The sequence below is a fragment of the Melampsora larici-populina genome (genome assembly GCF_000204055.1).
Source record: "Melampsora larici-populina 98AG31 unplaced genomic scaffold MELLAscaffold_33, whole genome shotgun sequence".
Lineage (NCBI taxonomy): Eukaryota > Fungi > Basidiomycota > Pucciniomycetes > Pucciniales > Melampsoraceae > Melampsora > Melampsora laricis-populina.
This window is the reverse complement of record NW_006768797.1, coordinates 289,270-306,775: the sequence shown is the minus strand read 5'-3', so window position 1 is coordinate 306,775 and position 17,506 is coordinate 289,270. Positions and strand designations below refer to the sequence as shown.

Sequence of the window (17,506 nt, the reverse complement as noted above, 5' to 3'; positions counted from 1 at the left end):
ACAAACAACTGAGTTAGAAAAGATAAATGTAGATGTGGATGGAATAGGAGTGTGGCACTTACGGTCACTTTAGCACGAGTGTTAGTACTATTCCTCTTCTCCTGGGTCTTTCGAGCTTTCTTAGCTTGTTGAGGTTTCTCCTTGCCTTTTGCTGGGCGCTTCTTTGATTGAGTAGGTGTACAAGGCTCTTCTACAGCGGGCTCTTCGTCTTCCTCTGGATCTTGGTCCCCATTAGATGAGCCTTTGTTGTCACTTTCGCCATCATCGGTAGGTTGGTACAATGACCGACGCGAGTCTCCCAAACTGGGTACAAACCCAGGGGAGTGACGAGCGGGACTTGGTCGAGAAGGCCCAGGAGTTGGACTAGGTGGTTTGGAACTGGAAGACTGAGTGGAGTTAGGGAGAGCAAGCTGCGAGGTGGGAGGAGCTAGAAAAGATGCCATCGATTGGGCGTCTTGTGCTGTCCCTTTGGCTTTTGGCATATGAAAGAATTAAAAAATAAATGTGATGGTAGGTTGTTAAAAGAATATATAATTGGAGTCGACTCGAACTCGGAGGACAAACGAGCCGGAATAGAAGTAATAAAACAATGGAGCTATGAATCGGATGAAGACAAAAGAAGTGGAAATGAAGTGGCACGAGCGAGAAAAAGGGGAAGGGGGAGGAACTTATCTCTCCCTTGCTTGAAAGTGCGTGTTGCAGGCAAAATCCAATTGGGATTCATGGAAATACATGGCCCAATTGGGCCAATGGCGGATGTGCATCAGTAATCGAAGTGACCGTACACCACAAGGACAGTTGGATGTCCAACGGATGTCCAATTTCTCTTGGTGGGGGACGGACGTCCCCCCACAGCACACTGAGAAATGTCCGTCGGATTCCGACGTTCAGAGGCCTGAGCAGAGCCCATCGGGCTCCCCAGAACCCGCGAACCGACATCCATATGACATCCCTCGAGGTTTGTCGTGAGGGCACACACAGCACTGCTTCCCAGATGATTCTCTCCTGCTGTCTCCTGGGCATCTAGGCTGTCGAGCACTGGTAGAGCTTTGGATTGTTTTCATGTATCACAACCTAATCTCACAGGCTGTTCTAGAGGTATCCATGGATTGTTTCCTCATATGACTAATTGAGGCCATAAACATGCTTCTTTCAGATTCATTTTACTGATATAACACTCCACAGAAAGCATCATCATAATGAAACTGCTTGTAATGCGTATCCAAAAACAACCAAAAAATAATAACCCTAATAAGATGATAACATGAAACCATGATCAATCAATCACACCCACATTTAACAATGATCCTGACATTTGCTACAGACTTCAGCCGACCGCGGAAGTAGGAAATAGGATATCGCAACTGTCTTGAATTGATTGTCATCGGAAACCAGTAGATCCAATCAAACAGGATTAATCAGTTTAACATGCTTGTAAAGAGGTGAGACCGAAGTCAAGAGGAAAGTGGAACAAAGATTCCTCTTGAGATAAGATTCAATATGATGATTCTTGTGATCATCATCTTCATTTTCATTTTGATGATGATACTTACCGCATTTCAAATTTAGAACCCGTTTCCTGACTTGATACAATTTTAAAATTGAGAAAACGAAGTTTATTGCGATCCCTGCCATCTGTTACCTGTCAGCTCTTTGTTGATGTTGGCCAATGAGGTTTCCATCAAAATAATAATTCAATCTAATCGGCCTATTTCAAATGAAAAAACAAAGTATAAGTATGATGGAAATCCAGAGATATGTAGGGAACAGGATGAGTCTAACCCAGATGAGCATATCATTGAAGATGTACATCAAATAAGGCCTACCGATTACTAGAGTTGAAACAATGGGATCTGAACTTGTCTGTGTAGCTTTTGTAGCAGCTTGTAAATAGTTGTAAATCAAAGGTTTTTCGAGTCAGGAGACATTTTACAAATTTGATCGGTTGATGTGTAGAAAGAAAGATAGGATGATACATGGTACTTATGTTTATGTGATACTCCAAGCGCCAACTTGAGGTTATTGAACCTAAAACCGTTTTGATGTTGGCTCAAATAGCCAAGAGCAGAACATACCGACGAGAAGAACAGGTGCAAGTGTTTTTGAGAACGATAGCTGCGGCTGTATGGCCTAGAGATCCTAAAATCCAAAGAAGTGATATTTGAAGCAAAAAGAGAGGAAGGGAATGAAAATCAAAGGAGATGACAAAAGAAGACAAAAATCGAAGTAAAGAGATGAAGACGCTTTGGTTTACAAACCTGGTCAAAGCGTCGGGTATTGATCACATGACAATTCATTCGATGATGTCATCAGGCTAAACTTTCAAATCGAACTTTTGGTCAAACCATTCTTGCCTCATTAATCAAATATTGTGAGGATTGAGGAGAGCAAAAAACAAAATAAGATGTTAAATGCTTGAAAAAAGCTGTCCCATTCAAGACTTGTAGGTGGGTGATCGAGCTTGTTGCCAGCCTTTATTCCCTCCATACATAGCAAAAACTGGTATTCCAAAGAGTGGTCAGAAAGGAATCTTTCAAGATCTACAGAGAACACGATTTTGAACATGAAATAATGAGGTAATGTCAATGATAAGCTGACAACTATCTACAATACTTGAATTCCATGATTTGAGCAAATGACATGTTCAATGAGATGTTTTGTAAAGTTAAAGTGAGTAAAGTAGTCGAGAGTCGAGACCGTGAATATTCAATTACAAGAATAAGGAAATCGAGGCTGGATGAGATTTGATTCTAAAGTCGAGTAAAGTGAGCAACATTCAATTCTAAGGTCAGATTCAAGAAAAAAGAGAGTTGAGAGAGAGAGAAAGGAATACATACCAGTGGTTGATTGTTGTTGTGGTGGGAAGCAAAAAGAACCACCGGATGTCAGAGCGATAGCCTTCCAGCATCTAGCCGGTCCATCGTTGTGGGGCTCATTGGATACCCGGGTCTGCTACCACCATGTGGACGACAGATCTTGGATCGCGAGTGGTTGTCCGCAATGTGCTGGAAGGGTGCCCACTTGATTGGGCATCTGTAGGTCTTCCAAGCACTGTGTGCTTGCATGTCATCCTGGCTAGGATGACATCAGTGCATCTTCAGGATGCGGTGCGGATATATACGCGCTCAGACGTCTAGCCAGCGCCCCGTTAGTGGACGTCGGGTCGTGTCCCCAATCTCGGACATGCCCGACGCCCTGACGCAAATAAGTGTCTTTGTGGTGTAGGCACTACGGCCTACGGTCATCATACACAAGAAAATGCTGAGCAGCGGTACGGCACCACCCCCATATTATCCCAGCTTTTTGACACTACGGTACGGTCGGAACGTATTTACCCGTACCGCGGCCTACGGGGCACATACCGTACCGCACCGCACCGCTGTCCGTATTGCGCTGCGGTACGATTCGCGTGTTGGCAGTACGCTCCGATTTCTTTCCTTGAACCTGGTTATAGTCTGTGGTTGATCTTGTTAGTGCCTCTGATTGATTCTCCTGCAAGATTTAGTGCAGTGTTCTATATTTCTAAACGGTCACCAGCCATCTTACTATTCAGTCGATATGTTTGTGACCTGATCTACAAAACTCGGATAACAACTTTCCAGGTAACAACATATCGGGTGCTTTAAGGAAACATGTGATGGATAGAATATGTTTGGATCTCGAATAAGAACTGACTAAAACCGAAAGTCGCCATGCTTATTGCCCTTGTTGAGTGTGACTCCAAGTTTCCTACTTGACATATTTCAAGGGATCCTTCCCGAGCTCGCAACTAAAAGATGGCGAGGAAAATATTCAGGACAACGTAGATGTAAATTTGTCCCTGCTTGAGAATTGGATGTTAAACCCATCCATGCGCCAGTTTTTGTATGAAGGCAGAGAGCCTGCTCATCAGCATCTGGTCGTAGGAAATTCGATATAAATACTCACCCTTTTGCTCACCACAGAACATTTCTAATCATCATTCCATTGATATATCATTTGATCCACTCTAACATTCAAAAACACATTTACCACTACTATTCTTACTAGTTTTTAAAAACATCCTTATCTACTCTTGACTACCTTTTAGAAAGCCACGCACTCTTATCTTCTTACCTTTACCCATCCCTTTAACCGCAATTCTTCGACATGCATTCTCAATCCAACCAACCCTGTCGCCGTGCACGATTTTTATCAGCACTCAAATTATCGGATAAGCCTAACAAGGCTGTCGGTATCTCGTCCTCGAATTTTAAAGTGAGTTTCGCAACTCTCTTTCGAAGGAACTGTGATTCGCTTGTTAACCTTGATTTTTTACTTTAGCGTGCCAAAGCCTATGAAATGGCTCATCCGAAACCGGTGGTGAAACCCACACTGGTAAGCGTTGCTGTCGTTGGAATTGTCTTGTACCTTTTCATAACTGATCATTAAACCTCGTCGCTTTTTGTTCATCTTGTTCCTTTGACAGGACCTATGTGATCCGCTCTTGGTGGCTTTGGCTCGATCGGCCAACACCTCAACTTCCAACCGATACGCTCTTCAAAGATCCGTAAGTGATGTTCTCACTAACTTTTGTGATCTTCCATCTTCATCTGATCTGATTTGTATACTTCCTTCCCATAGACAAAGATTCCTGTCCGTGTTCCAGCCGGGTTCCCAGTGAATCAAAACTTTAGTCAAAGGGTACTTTGTACCTTTGATGATGTAAACAACGAGACGGACGAAGTTGTTGCGGATGAAGATGAAGACTTGGTTTGTTTACGTTCCACTTGATTGATTTTACGTGGATATCGTTACATTTTCATTTTTTGTTTTGTCATTGATAACTGAAGCTCATCTCTGTTTTTATCTTGTCTATTTAACAGGACCAATCCGATCCAATGTTGGCAGCTTTGGCTCGGTCGGCTAACAACGCGACGTCCCGCCGATACGCAAGCCAGCGATCGGTAGGTGATGTTCTCAGCAACCTTCTGGCTTCTTACATTTTGATCTTATCTGACATACATGTTCCCTTCACATAGACGAAAGTTCCTATCCGCGTTCCTGCTGGTTTCCCCGTAAACCAGAATTTCAGCCAAAAGGTCATTCACCCCTTTGAAACTGTAAAGACCAAGGTGGAAGTCGCTGGACCTAGTGCGGACAAGGATGTTATTTCGGTTCGTCCTGTCCGACTTGATTGATTCTTCTATTTCCACGTACAACGGATGATTTTTAAAAATACATACTTATACTTCTATGTGATTTCTCTTCAGTCTTCACAACACGGAAAGTCAAAAGGCATCGACTTTCCGAGATCAGAGATGCACAAATCTCAAAACGATGCCGACTTGGTTGACTGGTCAATTTCTACGCCAGTCCGAGTCCCAAGAAAGCACAGACAGACACTGCCCAGCAAAGTGTCTTCAACTTTCTTCACACCGGGTCTCACTGTTTCATCGTCTCCAGCCACATCTAGTGTGGTATCACCCATTGGCTGTAGTTCCAAGATGCCAACTTCGACTCCATCATCGAGAAGAATTGTGTCAACCGGACCAAGTTCGGCCACCCCAAGGTGGTTGAGTAAGACGCAACCTACTCCAACTCACAAGGAGAAGCTTTATACGATTCACGAAGCTTTACTCTCTCCTTTCGGATTACCTTCTTCGGCTCCTGAGGTGATTCATGGTGGTAAAACGCACGCTGAAGTTTTGGCCGGTTTAGAATTCTTAAACAAATTCTATAGTGAGATGTGAATGGTGACAGTAGAATTTGTTCAAGTCCAAACTTGATTAACCTCTTGTTTACATTTTTTTCAACTTGTTTTCTCGCAGAAATTTTATTTATTTATTTCATCAATTTAATTCTTTTTTTGTTTCATCTAATCACTTTCCTCTCATCTTTAGTAAAGCAAAAGAAACTTTGAGTCATTACTTGTTTTGTGAAACAATATCCTCAGTTTAGTAGGACTTATTTGGATGAGTCTTACCAAGGATGAAGGTTCAATAAGATAACTATAAAGGTTTGAAGTATATGAAAGAATGACATGGATTCCTCCGCTAGTTTATCTATTTCATGACTTTTAATGTAGGTTCAAGATTCTTTGAAAGGTGTGATATCAATCCCTGATCCTGAGTTTTTTCCTTTGCCATCTATATTGACTCTGATAATCCAGACTGAGTTCAACCCAAAAAGGCTTGAGATTATACCACCACTGCCACTTGGCCAAATAATGTCTGAGGAGATAGGCATATCCTTATTGTCCTTTGACTAGATGTGAATGTTTTCCTCAGTAAGAGGTAAGGGAATTCTGGAATAGTGATACCCGCTGTCAAACCAATTACTCTCATCCAACTCCAAGGCTGTCGTGTTGTTCGTGATAATGAGGTGGATGAAAAGATAGAGGACAAAGCTAAGGGCATGATATTCAATACATTGCTTCTCCCTGCCTTTTTAGAAGGTTGTGACTATGATCAAAACGTAAAGCGACTAAGTCGCTCTCCGTGAGGAAGAATCGACGAGAGAGGAATCACATTGTAGGACTTTTTTGCGTGTTATTCCAAGCGTCAAAAGCGCAATTATATTTGTGTTGAAAGATGCTATAGAGGGCAGAAAGTCGTCCGTTTTCAAACAGTGAAATATTAGTAGACATCCTCGTCATGTTCTCATAAAGAAAAACTCAGGTAAATTGTAGCTTAACAATTTACTAAGTTTTTCTTCTTGTCAAAACCCCTTTGGTCAAATATTGATTTCAACTCTTGGTTCAATCTTTCTAATTATTATCTTTTTTCGGAACAATTGCAATGATTCTAGATTCAAAACTCATTCGTTTAGGTTGATTCTTATAATCCTCTTCAAACCTAAATGAAGCATGTGGAACACTGATACCATGACCATCTTCCGCCCTACTATCGTGTTGGATGAATACATAAACTTCATGAGGTTCTTGTTCAGATAAGTAGAACCATTGTTGAGTTGGTTTATAGTCCCATACTTGAATCGAGTTTGATTGCCTATCTGGTCTAATTTTCCAATTCAATTGATCTTCCTTTGAGACTGAATCCCATTTGCAAAGCCCAAGAGGATTGTCTTTAACCTTTTGAATCGGTCTCCAAACATTAAAAATCACAACATCTTCACCTCCTCTTGATAGATGTTCTCCGAATTCTTGTTCTATTGGATCCTCTGATTTCAAAAACCTTTCTTGGAGGTGACCTTTCATGAATTTGGCCCCTGCTGTTGACAAATCTGAGTGTATCATTGGAAGTGTTTGTGATGAAAATCGTTTTGTGTGGTGTCTAAACTGATTTGAATAGGAGACTGCTGATGTAGCACCCGTCCTATGTACATCAACGTGTTCAAAACAATCAATCAGCCACTATTCTGTTTATATAGCAATTGTTTTACGAAAAGGGTTTTGTATTCACAAATCTTTAACAAGTTTGACTGAATCTGCTTTCAAGGCAGCTCCATGCTGATCAGATAACTGTTTCAAAGTCTCGATTCCTTCCACATGTCTCTTGGTGACATAAGTAAATCCATATGTTTCGAAATCTGGTATTTCTGTCAACGTTCGTAAGTCTCGGAAAGGCACTTGGTGAGTCGATTTGTAATCCTCGTCATAGAAATTGTACGCTTCATTGGCTTTAAAAGATAAAACCTCTCCTAAAACTGTCCTGGGATCTATGTTAAAAACGACGTCGAAATATATTCACACTTGAGTTAGTGTTGGTGATGATGATATGACGCTTTTTGAAAAATTGAATGGAGACAAACCTTTTAATTCTCGCTTTGAGATAATTGTACTACTTATAAAAGAACGGTAAAGCGAGATGAAAATGATCAACTTTTGACACACAGATGTAAGCATTTGAATGATAGTTTTTAGAAGAAATTTGCTCTTGAATGAAAGAAACGCAGTACCTAGAGACCTTTCAAGTCGAACCTCTGATAGTCGTTATATATATGATGATGGTTTTCATCTACAAGTATAGAGTGACACACCACCATGCTTCTGTCACAGACTTGATCACACTGAAACCTGGAATTCTAATTGGGAAATCTGTTCCCACAGGTCACTAGATCCAAGGTCTGTGGATCTTTTAATTACAGCTAAGAAGAGTGTTTCAGCTTGGAAAGATGATTTGTTCTTAAAGGCATTCTGTTACATGCGTCTCTCTGAGCCAATTAACGCAGATAGAAAGGTGTCAAATGGAAGTTGATGACAAGGAGAGGTCGATCAAATCCTACAACGAGTGAGTGCCCACAACGTGTGGCGGAGCTGGCATATTCTCAGACCTCAATATTACGGTTCAGAAGAGTTCAGCCAGCTTGAAGGCACTCGGTAGAGAAGAGCGAGTGGACGTATCCTGGGATTATCTCATTTCATGTGAACAACCAATCCTGACCAAGCCAATAACTCTGCTCAACCGAGCGTCAGCGAGGGAATGGCCGATGCCTAACTTATGGCGTGGATCGCACCGTGCTTTTTGCAAAAAGGTACTATGTACTTTATATCAAACACCACTGCCTGAAACGTTTAGCTTTGCCGTAAATTCGAAACAATGTGATCTCTTGAGGATTCAAAGACGTTTGAAAGCCGCGAAAGGGGAATTATTTGTTTGACGAGCGACATTTGATTAGAATTTATGGATCACATTGCTGATGGGGCTGATGTTTCTTGACACTGTACACCACTGTGAAGATGAACGTTCAAACACTTGAGGGATGATAATCAAAAGTGGGAAAATGAACAAGAGTTCAGAATCATCCACAGATGATATGATGACCAATTTGAGGGAATCGTGCGTCCTATGAAATAGAAATGGTAAAGAGATGATTCTCGAAAACAGGTGCTCAAAAAAGGTAAACAGCTTCAATAAAGCTGTAATGATGGAAAACTTACACTTCGTCACTGCGACGTCACGTTGGCTCCTTGTCCTATCCCCGTGTCCAGAAGCTCGCTCCTATCCCAGCGCCTAACTTAACAAAGTCCATCGCAACAGCCGGGACGGGTCCGAGGCTTGGCCTCGGACCTGTCCGGTAAAATTGGCTTAGCGAGGGACTTGTGTTAAGTTAGTCCCAGCGCAATCCTGCCGTCGAAGCTTGGAACTTGTATAAATGAACCCCTTCAACTTCGGATTCGATTTGCCCGCATCACTGATTCAGAAGATGGCTCCACTCCAGCCCTTCAAGCTGGCTCAAGACATCTTCCACGCTCAAGAGCATTATTTTTTGCACGATGGGATGGAGATAAAGTTTGTGAGATCTCATCAAGTTCCACAGGGATCGGTTGGTCACGGTGTTACAGAAACTAGACCTAAATCTAAGAACACGAGACATCAAAGTTTTGGATTGGCTGATGATGGCTCAAGAGTGAGAAGCGTTGAAACTTTATTGGAGTTCTCAGATGTGCTCGATTGCGTCTTACCTAAAGTCAGTTTTGTCCATCGTCTGATATCTAGTAAAGGATATGAACTGGATAAAATAAAACTCGCGCTGGCAAATTGTTTTACTCTATCTGATCCACCTGAAGAAACATCTCTGCGGACATCTTGTCATCATAGCCGCGGAACTAGTGGAAATTCAATATGAACGAAACTTTCTGATGTTCAATCTGTGTTTTGTATTCGATCGAGATGCAGAGCTGTCTAGCTAACGGGTAGACTCTTGAGGTCATTTGAAGTGAGTATTGTCATACTGTTTTATCAATAGAGAAGACACTGACTCGCTGCCTCACACATCCTTCAAGATCAGCAAACAATTTCCTTGTCATCAGGACCAGACTCACCTTAGCTTAACACAAGCCCCTGAAAGATCAATGCTTGACAGGCTCTTCGAAGAACTGAATTCAATATCTGAGCTTTCGATCTCGTTCGGTTCAAGTCGGACGTTGGACCTCAAAATTTTCCCACTTTATGGGAACCCCCCAAGAGTCGATGATTGGGATGTACCTATTGAGTAGCCCCGCTTGTGAGATTGAGGGATGATGTGACTTGGGAATTGGGTATGTACAAGGTACAAGCACAATTTTGAATCCTGCCCAATCTCTCAGTACATTTTCATCCGTTATGTGGAGTGCGATTGATGATATTGACATCCTCGGACCACGCTGGTCAGCGTAGCTCGTTCCTTTCATCGACAGCCACCGTCCAAAAGATTTCCAAGCAGGCTGATGTGGATCCATATCTCCTACGAGAGTGTATGCAACAACTTGTGTCAGTATCATTTCGTGAACACACTTTCCTAGAGTAAAGTGGGGACCAAAGAGTCTGATTCATGTTGTATCTGTTTGCTCTCCTCAGCTGTTTTGATGTTACATCATGACATATGCTTTTTGATTCTCGAATTGCTACATCCTAGTTGGTGGACCAGCTCTGGATGCACTTGGTGATTCTGAGTACCCAGACTCACAAGAGATTTTCTGATCTACTGACATTGTACACCAAGTTCGGGTCTGGCGTCGACTAGCGAGTGTGCTCAGAGGTACGCCTTGTATATGAATAAGCGCATGAATATCTTTTCTGTATTCTCATTGATTGGATCCAGAAGGATGGAGCGAAATCAAGTCCATGAACTCCCCATCGATGTTCGACGGTCCATCTCCTTTGGTACCATCAAGGGCTTTCTCATTCATGGTGTCAGTCTGAGCACGTCACCCGGACATCGCTCGTTTCTCGCAACCAGGACGCGCTCACCGTACCGCCTCACTAGATTTGCCGCACCAAACTCATAGAGCTACCCTTGAGACCTCCTTAGCTTCTCTTGGGGTAAGCCATGGCGACCCACCAGGTCGTTCGACGGCCGTTCGTGAACCGCCATGGCTGTCAGCGATGAAAAGGCTTGATACTGATGAATGGCTACTTCCCTCGAACTCATTAAGACCATCCAAGTCACGTCGCGCCCGACGTTCTCGTACTGCGACTTCTGAACATGCGACAACAAGTTTAGAGGCTATAGATTTTCCACTTCACTTACCACTCAAACTTGATGGTAGAGCCAGCTGAGAAAAAGTACAGAAGATTCGAGTTAACATTCAAGCCTCCTTGAGTTTGCTTTTTTCTCCTGCGAGTTTCACTGCAAGAACCATGTTTGCAGATTTTGTTAAGCATAACTAGTTTGATTCAAGTTGATTCAACTTTTCTCCTCCACCCCAATCAAATCCTGATAACCCAATACAACCCTTTATTTCGTAAACATGATGGCATGACGTAATTCAATCAAAGTTTGCAGCATACATACAAATCACCACAGATATGAATTAGAGATACAAATCGAGGATGAACATTAACACAAATTGACAAGGCTCTCAATAATTATTCCACCGATTTCCGAGATTCATTCCAAACTGTTTTACAAAAGACATTGATCTATGTTGTGAAAATATCCTTATAACAAAGATGGTTCTCGACATTTGAAAGATAATCTATCATGTTCTTGTTGCTGAGGTTGAGGTATAGGTGAAAAGGAAACAAAACACGAGATCTAAAAGGTTTCGGGGTATTATAATTAGTATGTATAGCCTTCTGAGAAGTAAAAAACAAAAGAATAGCAATCATAATATTCAGACTCACTAATCCAAGAGTGAATCCCATCCCGAGATTCCAAGTCAGATTCGACCATTCCACCAATATCAATAACACCCGAGGTAGTGGAATTCCACGTTCTTCTTTGCACCAGGTGGTAACTGAAAAGATTATACAAGTGGAAATTCAAATTAATATATCTTTTTCTACCGAAGGGAAAAAGATAACCTACTCATAAGCCCGAGCATGGCAAGATAAGAGACTGAAATGGCACATGTCAAAGCTTGTTGCCATATGATATTGACTGTATATGTCTTCAAAATGCGATATTGTTCTACCTTCAGACTTATATCCATATCATACTCTTCAAACTTTTCACTAAAAGCTGGTAGACGCCACATGATCGCATCGATCCCAGTTCCTCTTTTGAATGTAGGAAGCCAATCTGACCATTTGTCAACTATCTGACACGGTTCAATATTCGAGAAAGGTGATTCTGAACGTTTTTCAGTTGAGGTGCCAGGTGATCTTCGAAATGTGAAGGTTGAGGCTTGGTCAGGTGTAAGACGGACTGCTCCAGGTATTCGTGGGTAAGACAGACTAATGTCAGAGGACATGCGTCGTGGTCTTAGAGCTGCTCTCTTCAGAACTCTGAGTTGAAAATAAAGAGCTCGAAGAATGAGAGCAGTAGCCAGTGATAAGGCGATAAAGATGAATGCAGCAATGAAGAAGTAAATGTAAAACCCTGAGCGCAAATTTTTCGTGAGTGTTCGAGATATGTTCTTCATCGAGATTAGGTATGTCAAGCTTTTTGCCAGTTGGATGTTTGAAGCCTTCGCAGAGGACAAAAGAGGGCCAGTTGCGATCTCATTCACCGCCTCGTATTCATACAAGAGACTTACGACTTGGTTCATGCTTATTGTGGTCCAGGCGCATAAGAGTGCACTGAGTATCAATGGGACTAAATAACCTAAGACTACAAAAAGATTGAAGATTCTAGGTAGTAGCCAGCGTCGCATTCGAGTAGATTTAGAATTAGACCTGGATAGGATAGGTTTGTTGTGCTGGATTTGAAACCTTGAACGTGGCGCTACGTAGATGGTTGCCCAGACTGAGGATAGTCAGAGAAAAGAAAATATCAATCAATATGGAAAAAACTGATCACTTGAAGAAGCACTTATTACCCTTTGTCCAAGCTGTGGAAAGTCGAAGAATCAAGATTGAAAATATTAGCAAAGGAAAAATACGGAGGAATGGATACCACTGAATTAAGCGCATATGATCATTGAGCAATTTATGTAGAGCTCACCCATCCCCAAGAAGAATGCGTATTTGACAGTTTCCATTGCAGTAGTAAGGGGGCGTGGATAACTGTCCAGATTGAAAAAGCAAGTAAGCAAGCTGATGATATCGGCTAAACAGAACATGAAAATGTAATATCAGTGCATTGTTCAACCTATTCTATGAGATTTCAGGAAGTTATCGTACCTATGGTATACAACGTCGCCCATAGTGGTATCACGACACAAGAGTTTGGATGGTAGAATCCTCCGGGATCCTTTCGAACCAGCCACCGTTCAGAGCGATTAGACAACCTTTTAATCGCACTCACTCCGTATAAAATACCTGATAGGGGACTTAGAAAGATACACAACACAAAGATTACACGCAGCGATGGTGTAGGGGTGAGTTTACTTTGTCGATCGACTTCTCTGTGAAGCGATTCCCATTGAGCAAGTTGAGCATCAGGTACCATCGGGAGGTATAGTGAAAAGTCAAAGCGACGAATAATCCTTCAAGGATACTGATAGAAGCAACAGACGAGATGGATAACGAGATGAGCTTTCATATTCACTTCACCGCTGAGAGAAGCACGCATCGATCCACTGAGCATTCCAAAGAAATATTCCCTCTGTCAATGTGTAGATAATTTTTCCAACATCATCGCTTGAGAAGTTTCCCGCACAGCCAGTAAGGCTCTCGCCCGATCCCAAGCCTTGACGGGCATCCGAGGCTCAGGCAAGTTCGGCTCGGGCACAGGCGAGCAGCCTGTTATGTTCGGCCGGCCGACTGCCCAAATGGTTTTCCTCGTGTGTGAAAAAAATCATCGAGGAAACAAATCTCTTCTCAACAAGAACATATGTATATCATTCAAAATGAAAAAAACAAGATAAAAATGAAAATAGCGAGTACCAGAAAACAGAAATGTGATTATGACTTTTGATTTCAGTCTTTCATTCTGATGAAACAATTCAAGAAGACAAATTTTGACAAGCTTGAGAGGTTTTTACAACTGATGGATCGATCAAGGTGATCACATATTGAGCTTTTTCCCTGAGATTGTTTTTTCTCATACAGTTGAAAGATGGGAAAGTGGTAACAAATGTTTTATTGTAGAAAGAATTGCAATCTTACCTGTCACTTTTGTGAGGTTTGGGTTGTATACCGAATCGAGTTTTGGATAAAACTTTCGATCTTCTGGATCGACTTTCGAGTGTTTGATAGACGCGTTTTGATCTGTTGGGTTAGAATGAGAATGCTTTAAAAAGTCCTACGATGACGATGATAGATCATCAAGTCCGATAAAAAAACCTTCTTTTCTATGTAATGTATGAATCGAATTCTATTTGGAATTGCAAATGGATTTTGTAGCCTCTCCAAGATCGATTTGAAGACATCGCAAAGGATATTTAATTCGATTTTGAAGTGTGATATTGGAATCTGAATCGATATGCGTCAGATAATGAAATTTCTAGACTGTAGGTAAGAGAGGCGATGATACATACATATATACAAGAGAGAAAATAACTAGGTAAGACTCGGATTATCATAAAAGTTGATCCCAGCTTTTCAAGCATACCAGGGCCTCCAAAGTAGATATGAGCATTGATGCTCGGTGATCACTCATCACCCGTCCTCCAGAAGAGAAAGCTCGTTCAGATGGACAAGCCGTGGCTGGAACAGCCAAGTAACATTGGGCCATTCAAGCAAGGATTGGGAATTCGGTCTCGTTGGTCCTCCAGTATTCCAACGGATCGCAGCGTTCAAGCTCGCGTGGTTGGCTAAGGTAAGTGGTGACCTCGTCTCTAACAGTTTTCACCTCGCGTTTTGATAAGAACAGGTTTGGGCCCTCACTGTTATTGTCAAAGTCGTGAGAGTTGTCGGTGTGATTGGATTCATGGTCCGAAGAAGGGGACTCAATATCTGGGTTGGCTGGAACTTCAAATGGGGTAGCATGTTTGATGAATGATTCTTTGATGTCAGCCGGGTTCATCTTCATTGCATCACGTGTCTTTTGAGAAAATGCCTCCATTTTGAGTCGAGGATCAAGAAGTGCTGCACATGTGTAGACAGGTTTCTTGAAAGCTTGAGTCTGATAATCGAGAAGTTTTTGGCGCATCGGTTCAAGCATTGGGATGATCGACTGGTTGGCGTATCTAATTTTAGCCTAAGAAAAGATCAACAAGAGTCAGCTGATCAAAAGGAAGAAGGGTTGGAATACAAAGAGACAATAAGAGTATCAACACACCAGATCAAGTCTATCCATAAGCCACTCATAAGTTGGCATGGCCTCGGAGAAGGTAGGATAAGAAGAGCTGCTGACTCGTTTGGTGGCAACATCAAAGGGTTTCAGGAATGCGAGCATGTGTTCAATAACATCCCATTCTGCATTGGAGAGTCGGTACTTGTGTAGTTGTCGATCTTCATCACACTTGAATTTCACCACTGGTTTGAGAAGCACAAACCTCTCAAGCTGATAGTACTTTGAATTCCAGCGAGTTGCCACATCAGTGATCAAAGTCAGAGGTTTCATAATTCCTCGAGTTGTAGAAGCCATAACAGACCAATCTCGAGCTCGTTCGGGTGATTTCTTGACCAGTTTGGTCAGTGCGTCAATTCTGGAGAGAGTGCTACTGAGATCTTCAACCTCGGTTTCGTCTACCAAGCCAGTAAGAGAGACAGGGACACTTGGAACATGTGGACCTAAGTGTTTTGAAAATACATTCAATCCAGCACGTGCAGAAAGGTTGATAACATGGGCTAGACAACCAAGAAGATGTTCTTCGGCGAAGAATTGGGGTATGAGGTGTTGAAGTTGAAGTGCCATCGTATTATTGTTTGAGGCGTTGTCCGCAGTGATACAGAATACATGATCTGTAATGTTGTATTGATTAAGAACATCGAGTAAATGAACCGCTAGATTTGCACCAGTATGGTGACCAATGATTTGCTTCATGGCAATGATAGCTTCACAAGTTTTGAAGTCTTTGGTGATCCAGTGCGCAGTGATACCAAAGATTGAGCGGCCATTGGTAGATGTCCAACAATCACAAGTGAGGCTGATGTAGGGCTGAGAGGCTAGCAGGTCTTTGAGTTTGACTTGATTTGAGCGGAAGCGAGACATGATAGCCTCAGAGATGCTGGTTGACTTCACCATCATTGGAAGGACTGAAGGGTTGCATAGCTCAATGAAATCACGAAACGCAGCGGACTCGATGGTGGTGAATGGTAACTCCTCTTGAATGATCAATTTCAATAGTCCATCCTTCACAGACTTGCGAGTCAGTTGACGATGCTAGATGTTACCATATTAGATTAGTATCATGAAAGGTAAAGAGAACCACAAAATACTCACATATGACATTGTGCCACGCTCTCCAAAGTTGACCTTATCAGGATGAGTAGTCTCAAAGATTTGGTGCACACGGTTCAGATGTCGGATTAATCCCTTGGTGCTTGATGACTTTTCGGGGATGATACAAGCACCACAAGCCACTCCAGTTGGTAACTCCACCTGACATACATGTAAGGTCTGTATGACCTTCACTCGAGATCACAATAACAGGGACGCTGTGAGGCACAGCAGGACAGGGTTTCTAGAACCCAAGAGACTTTTTATATTTCAAACCAACAGAGATCCCAGTAAAGGAGACTGGTTCCGAAGGATATGAGGTGGGAAGTCAGTCCCAGATCACTCTAACCATCATAACCACAACTATAGAACAAAGTAAGAGAAAATGAAAAGAAATAAGACGTACCTGGTTCCGAAGGATATGAGGTGGGAAGTCAGTCCCAGATCACTAAGGAACCAGGAGTAGAATTTGAAAACAATATATATAACGAAACAGCATCCTTAAGTTTAAGTCCTAATTATTAAGTATTTTGATCTATGTGTAATGTAATGACCGTAGGTCTTACAGTCTTCCCTCCTATGAAAAGGATAGACGTCAATAAGTTGATAAAAAGTAAAAAGAAAAAAGAAATAGAAAAGCAAAAAAACATAATCCTACTAAAAGGTTTCTATTTAAAAGAAAAAAGAAATGAGAAAATCAAAAAAAAACCATAACTTCAATTGAAAGAAATAAAGAAAAAAAAAAAAAAGAAACTAAAATGATAAAGTGAAATAAAGAAGAAAAGAAAAGAGAAGAAAGAAAAAAAATCGAATGTGTATCCCGGTCGTCCGTGAAAGTTGTCCTCGTGAAGACCTAATGGGCAAGACGTCGAAGAATTTGTGCTCACAGAGTGGCCGAGGTATGTTTTTTTTTTTTTTTTTTTTTTGACAACTTTTGGGGTAGTAGAGACCCGGCGGTGCATACTTTGGAAGGAACTTACTTTTGTAATCCTCGTCCTAACGGTGCACCTCCTTCATCCTCCCGATCCACGTAGGGTTTGACCTTCGAAATGTGAAACACTGGGTGCCGTCTGTCACCCTCCGGTAAGTCGAGCTCCACGTTTTGACCGTGATTGAAGGATTTCACCACCTGATAGGGACCCTCAAACTTCTCTTTCAGTTTCGCCACCCCTCCCATGTGTTTGCCTTTCCAGTCTGCTGAGTCCAAAAGCATCCACGAACCCATTTCCACCGGATCTGTCGAGCGCACATGTTTGTTGTGATGGAGTGCTTGCTGCACACGACTCGTCCAAAGCGCATCCTTGGCCGCCGCCCAAGTGTCTTCTCGGAGGCTGATCCATTTGGTTAACGAACTAGGATCGGACTCTTCTATTGGTTGTGCCACGAGTGGGCG

The 17,506-nt window shown here is 42.1% G+C and overlaps 4 protein-coding genes across 4 annotated transcripts; 2 read left to right on the top strand and 2 right to left on the bottom strand.

Annotated features, from left to right (window-relative positions):
* Positions 1 to 4,128: 4,128 nt before the first annotated feature.
* MELLADRAFT_108938 (uncharacterized protein) lies at positions 4,129 to 5,711 on the top strand (the record flags this gene model as incomplete). The annotated part of the gene is made up of 7 exons (XM_007412921.1): positions 4,129 to 4,236; positions 4,303 to 4,356; positions 4,448 to 4,528; positions 4,603 to 4,731; positions 4,845 to 4,925; positions 5,001 to 5,135; positions 5,232 to 5,711. 7 exons carry the CDS (start codon positions 4,129 to 4,131, stop codon positions 5,709 to 5,711), a joined length of 1,068 nt encoding a protein of 355 aa, XP_007412983.1.
* A 1,016-nt stretch (positions 5,712 to 6,727) lies between these two features.
* MELLADRAFT_108937 (uncharacterized protein) lies at positions 6,728 to 7,825 on the bottom strand (the record flags this gene model as incomplete). The annotated part of the gene is made up of 3 exons (XM_007412804.1): positions 6,728 to 7,295; positions 7,383 to 7,638; positions 7,732 to 7,825. The coding sequence occupies 3 exons, from the start codon at positions 7,823 to 7,825 to the stop codon at positions 6,728 to 6,730; spliced, it is 918 nt and encodes a 305-aa protein (XP_007412866.1).
* Positions 7,826 to 9,126: 1,301 nt separating this feature from the next.
* On the top strand, positions 9,127 to 10,961 carry MELLADRAFT_108936 (uncharacterized protein; the record flags this gene model as incomplete). The annotated part of the gene is made up of 5 exons (XM_007412922.1): positions 9,127 to 9,390; positions 9,734 to 9,915; positions 10,010 to 10,069; positions 10,405 to 10,440; positions 10,691 to 10,961. 5 exons carry the CDS (start codon positions 9,127 to 9,129, stop codon positions 10,959 to 10,961), a joined length of 813 nt encoding a protein of 270 aa, XP_007412984.1.
* Positions 10,962 to 11,324: 363 nt separating this feature from the next.
* Positions 11,325 to 13,236, bottom strand: MELLADRAFT_89834 (uncharacterized protein; the record flags this gene model as incomplete). The annotated part of the gene is made up of 6 exons (XM_007412803.1): positions 11,325 to 11,480; positions 11,529 to 11,641; positions 11,713 to 12,591; positions 12,665 to 12,676; positions 12,790 to 12,894; positions 12,969 to 13,236. The coding sequence occupies 6 exons, from the start codon at positions 13,234 to 13,236 to the stop codon at positions 11,325 to 11,327; spliced, it is 1,533 nt and encodes a 510-aa protein (XP_007412865.1).
* Between the last annotated feature and the right edge of the window lie 4,270 nt (positions 13,237 to 17,506).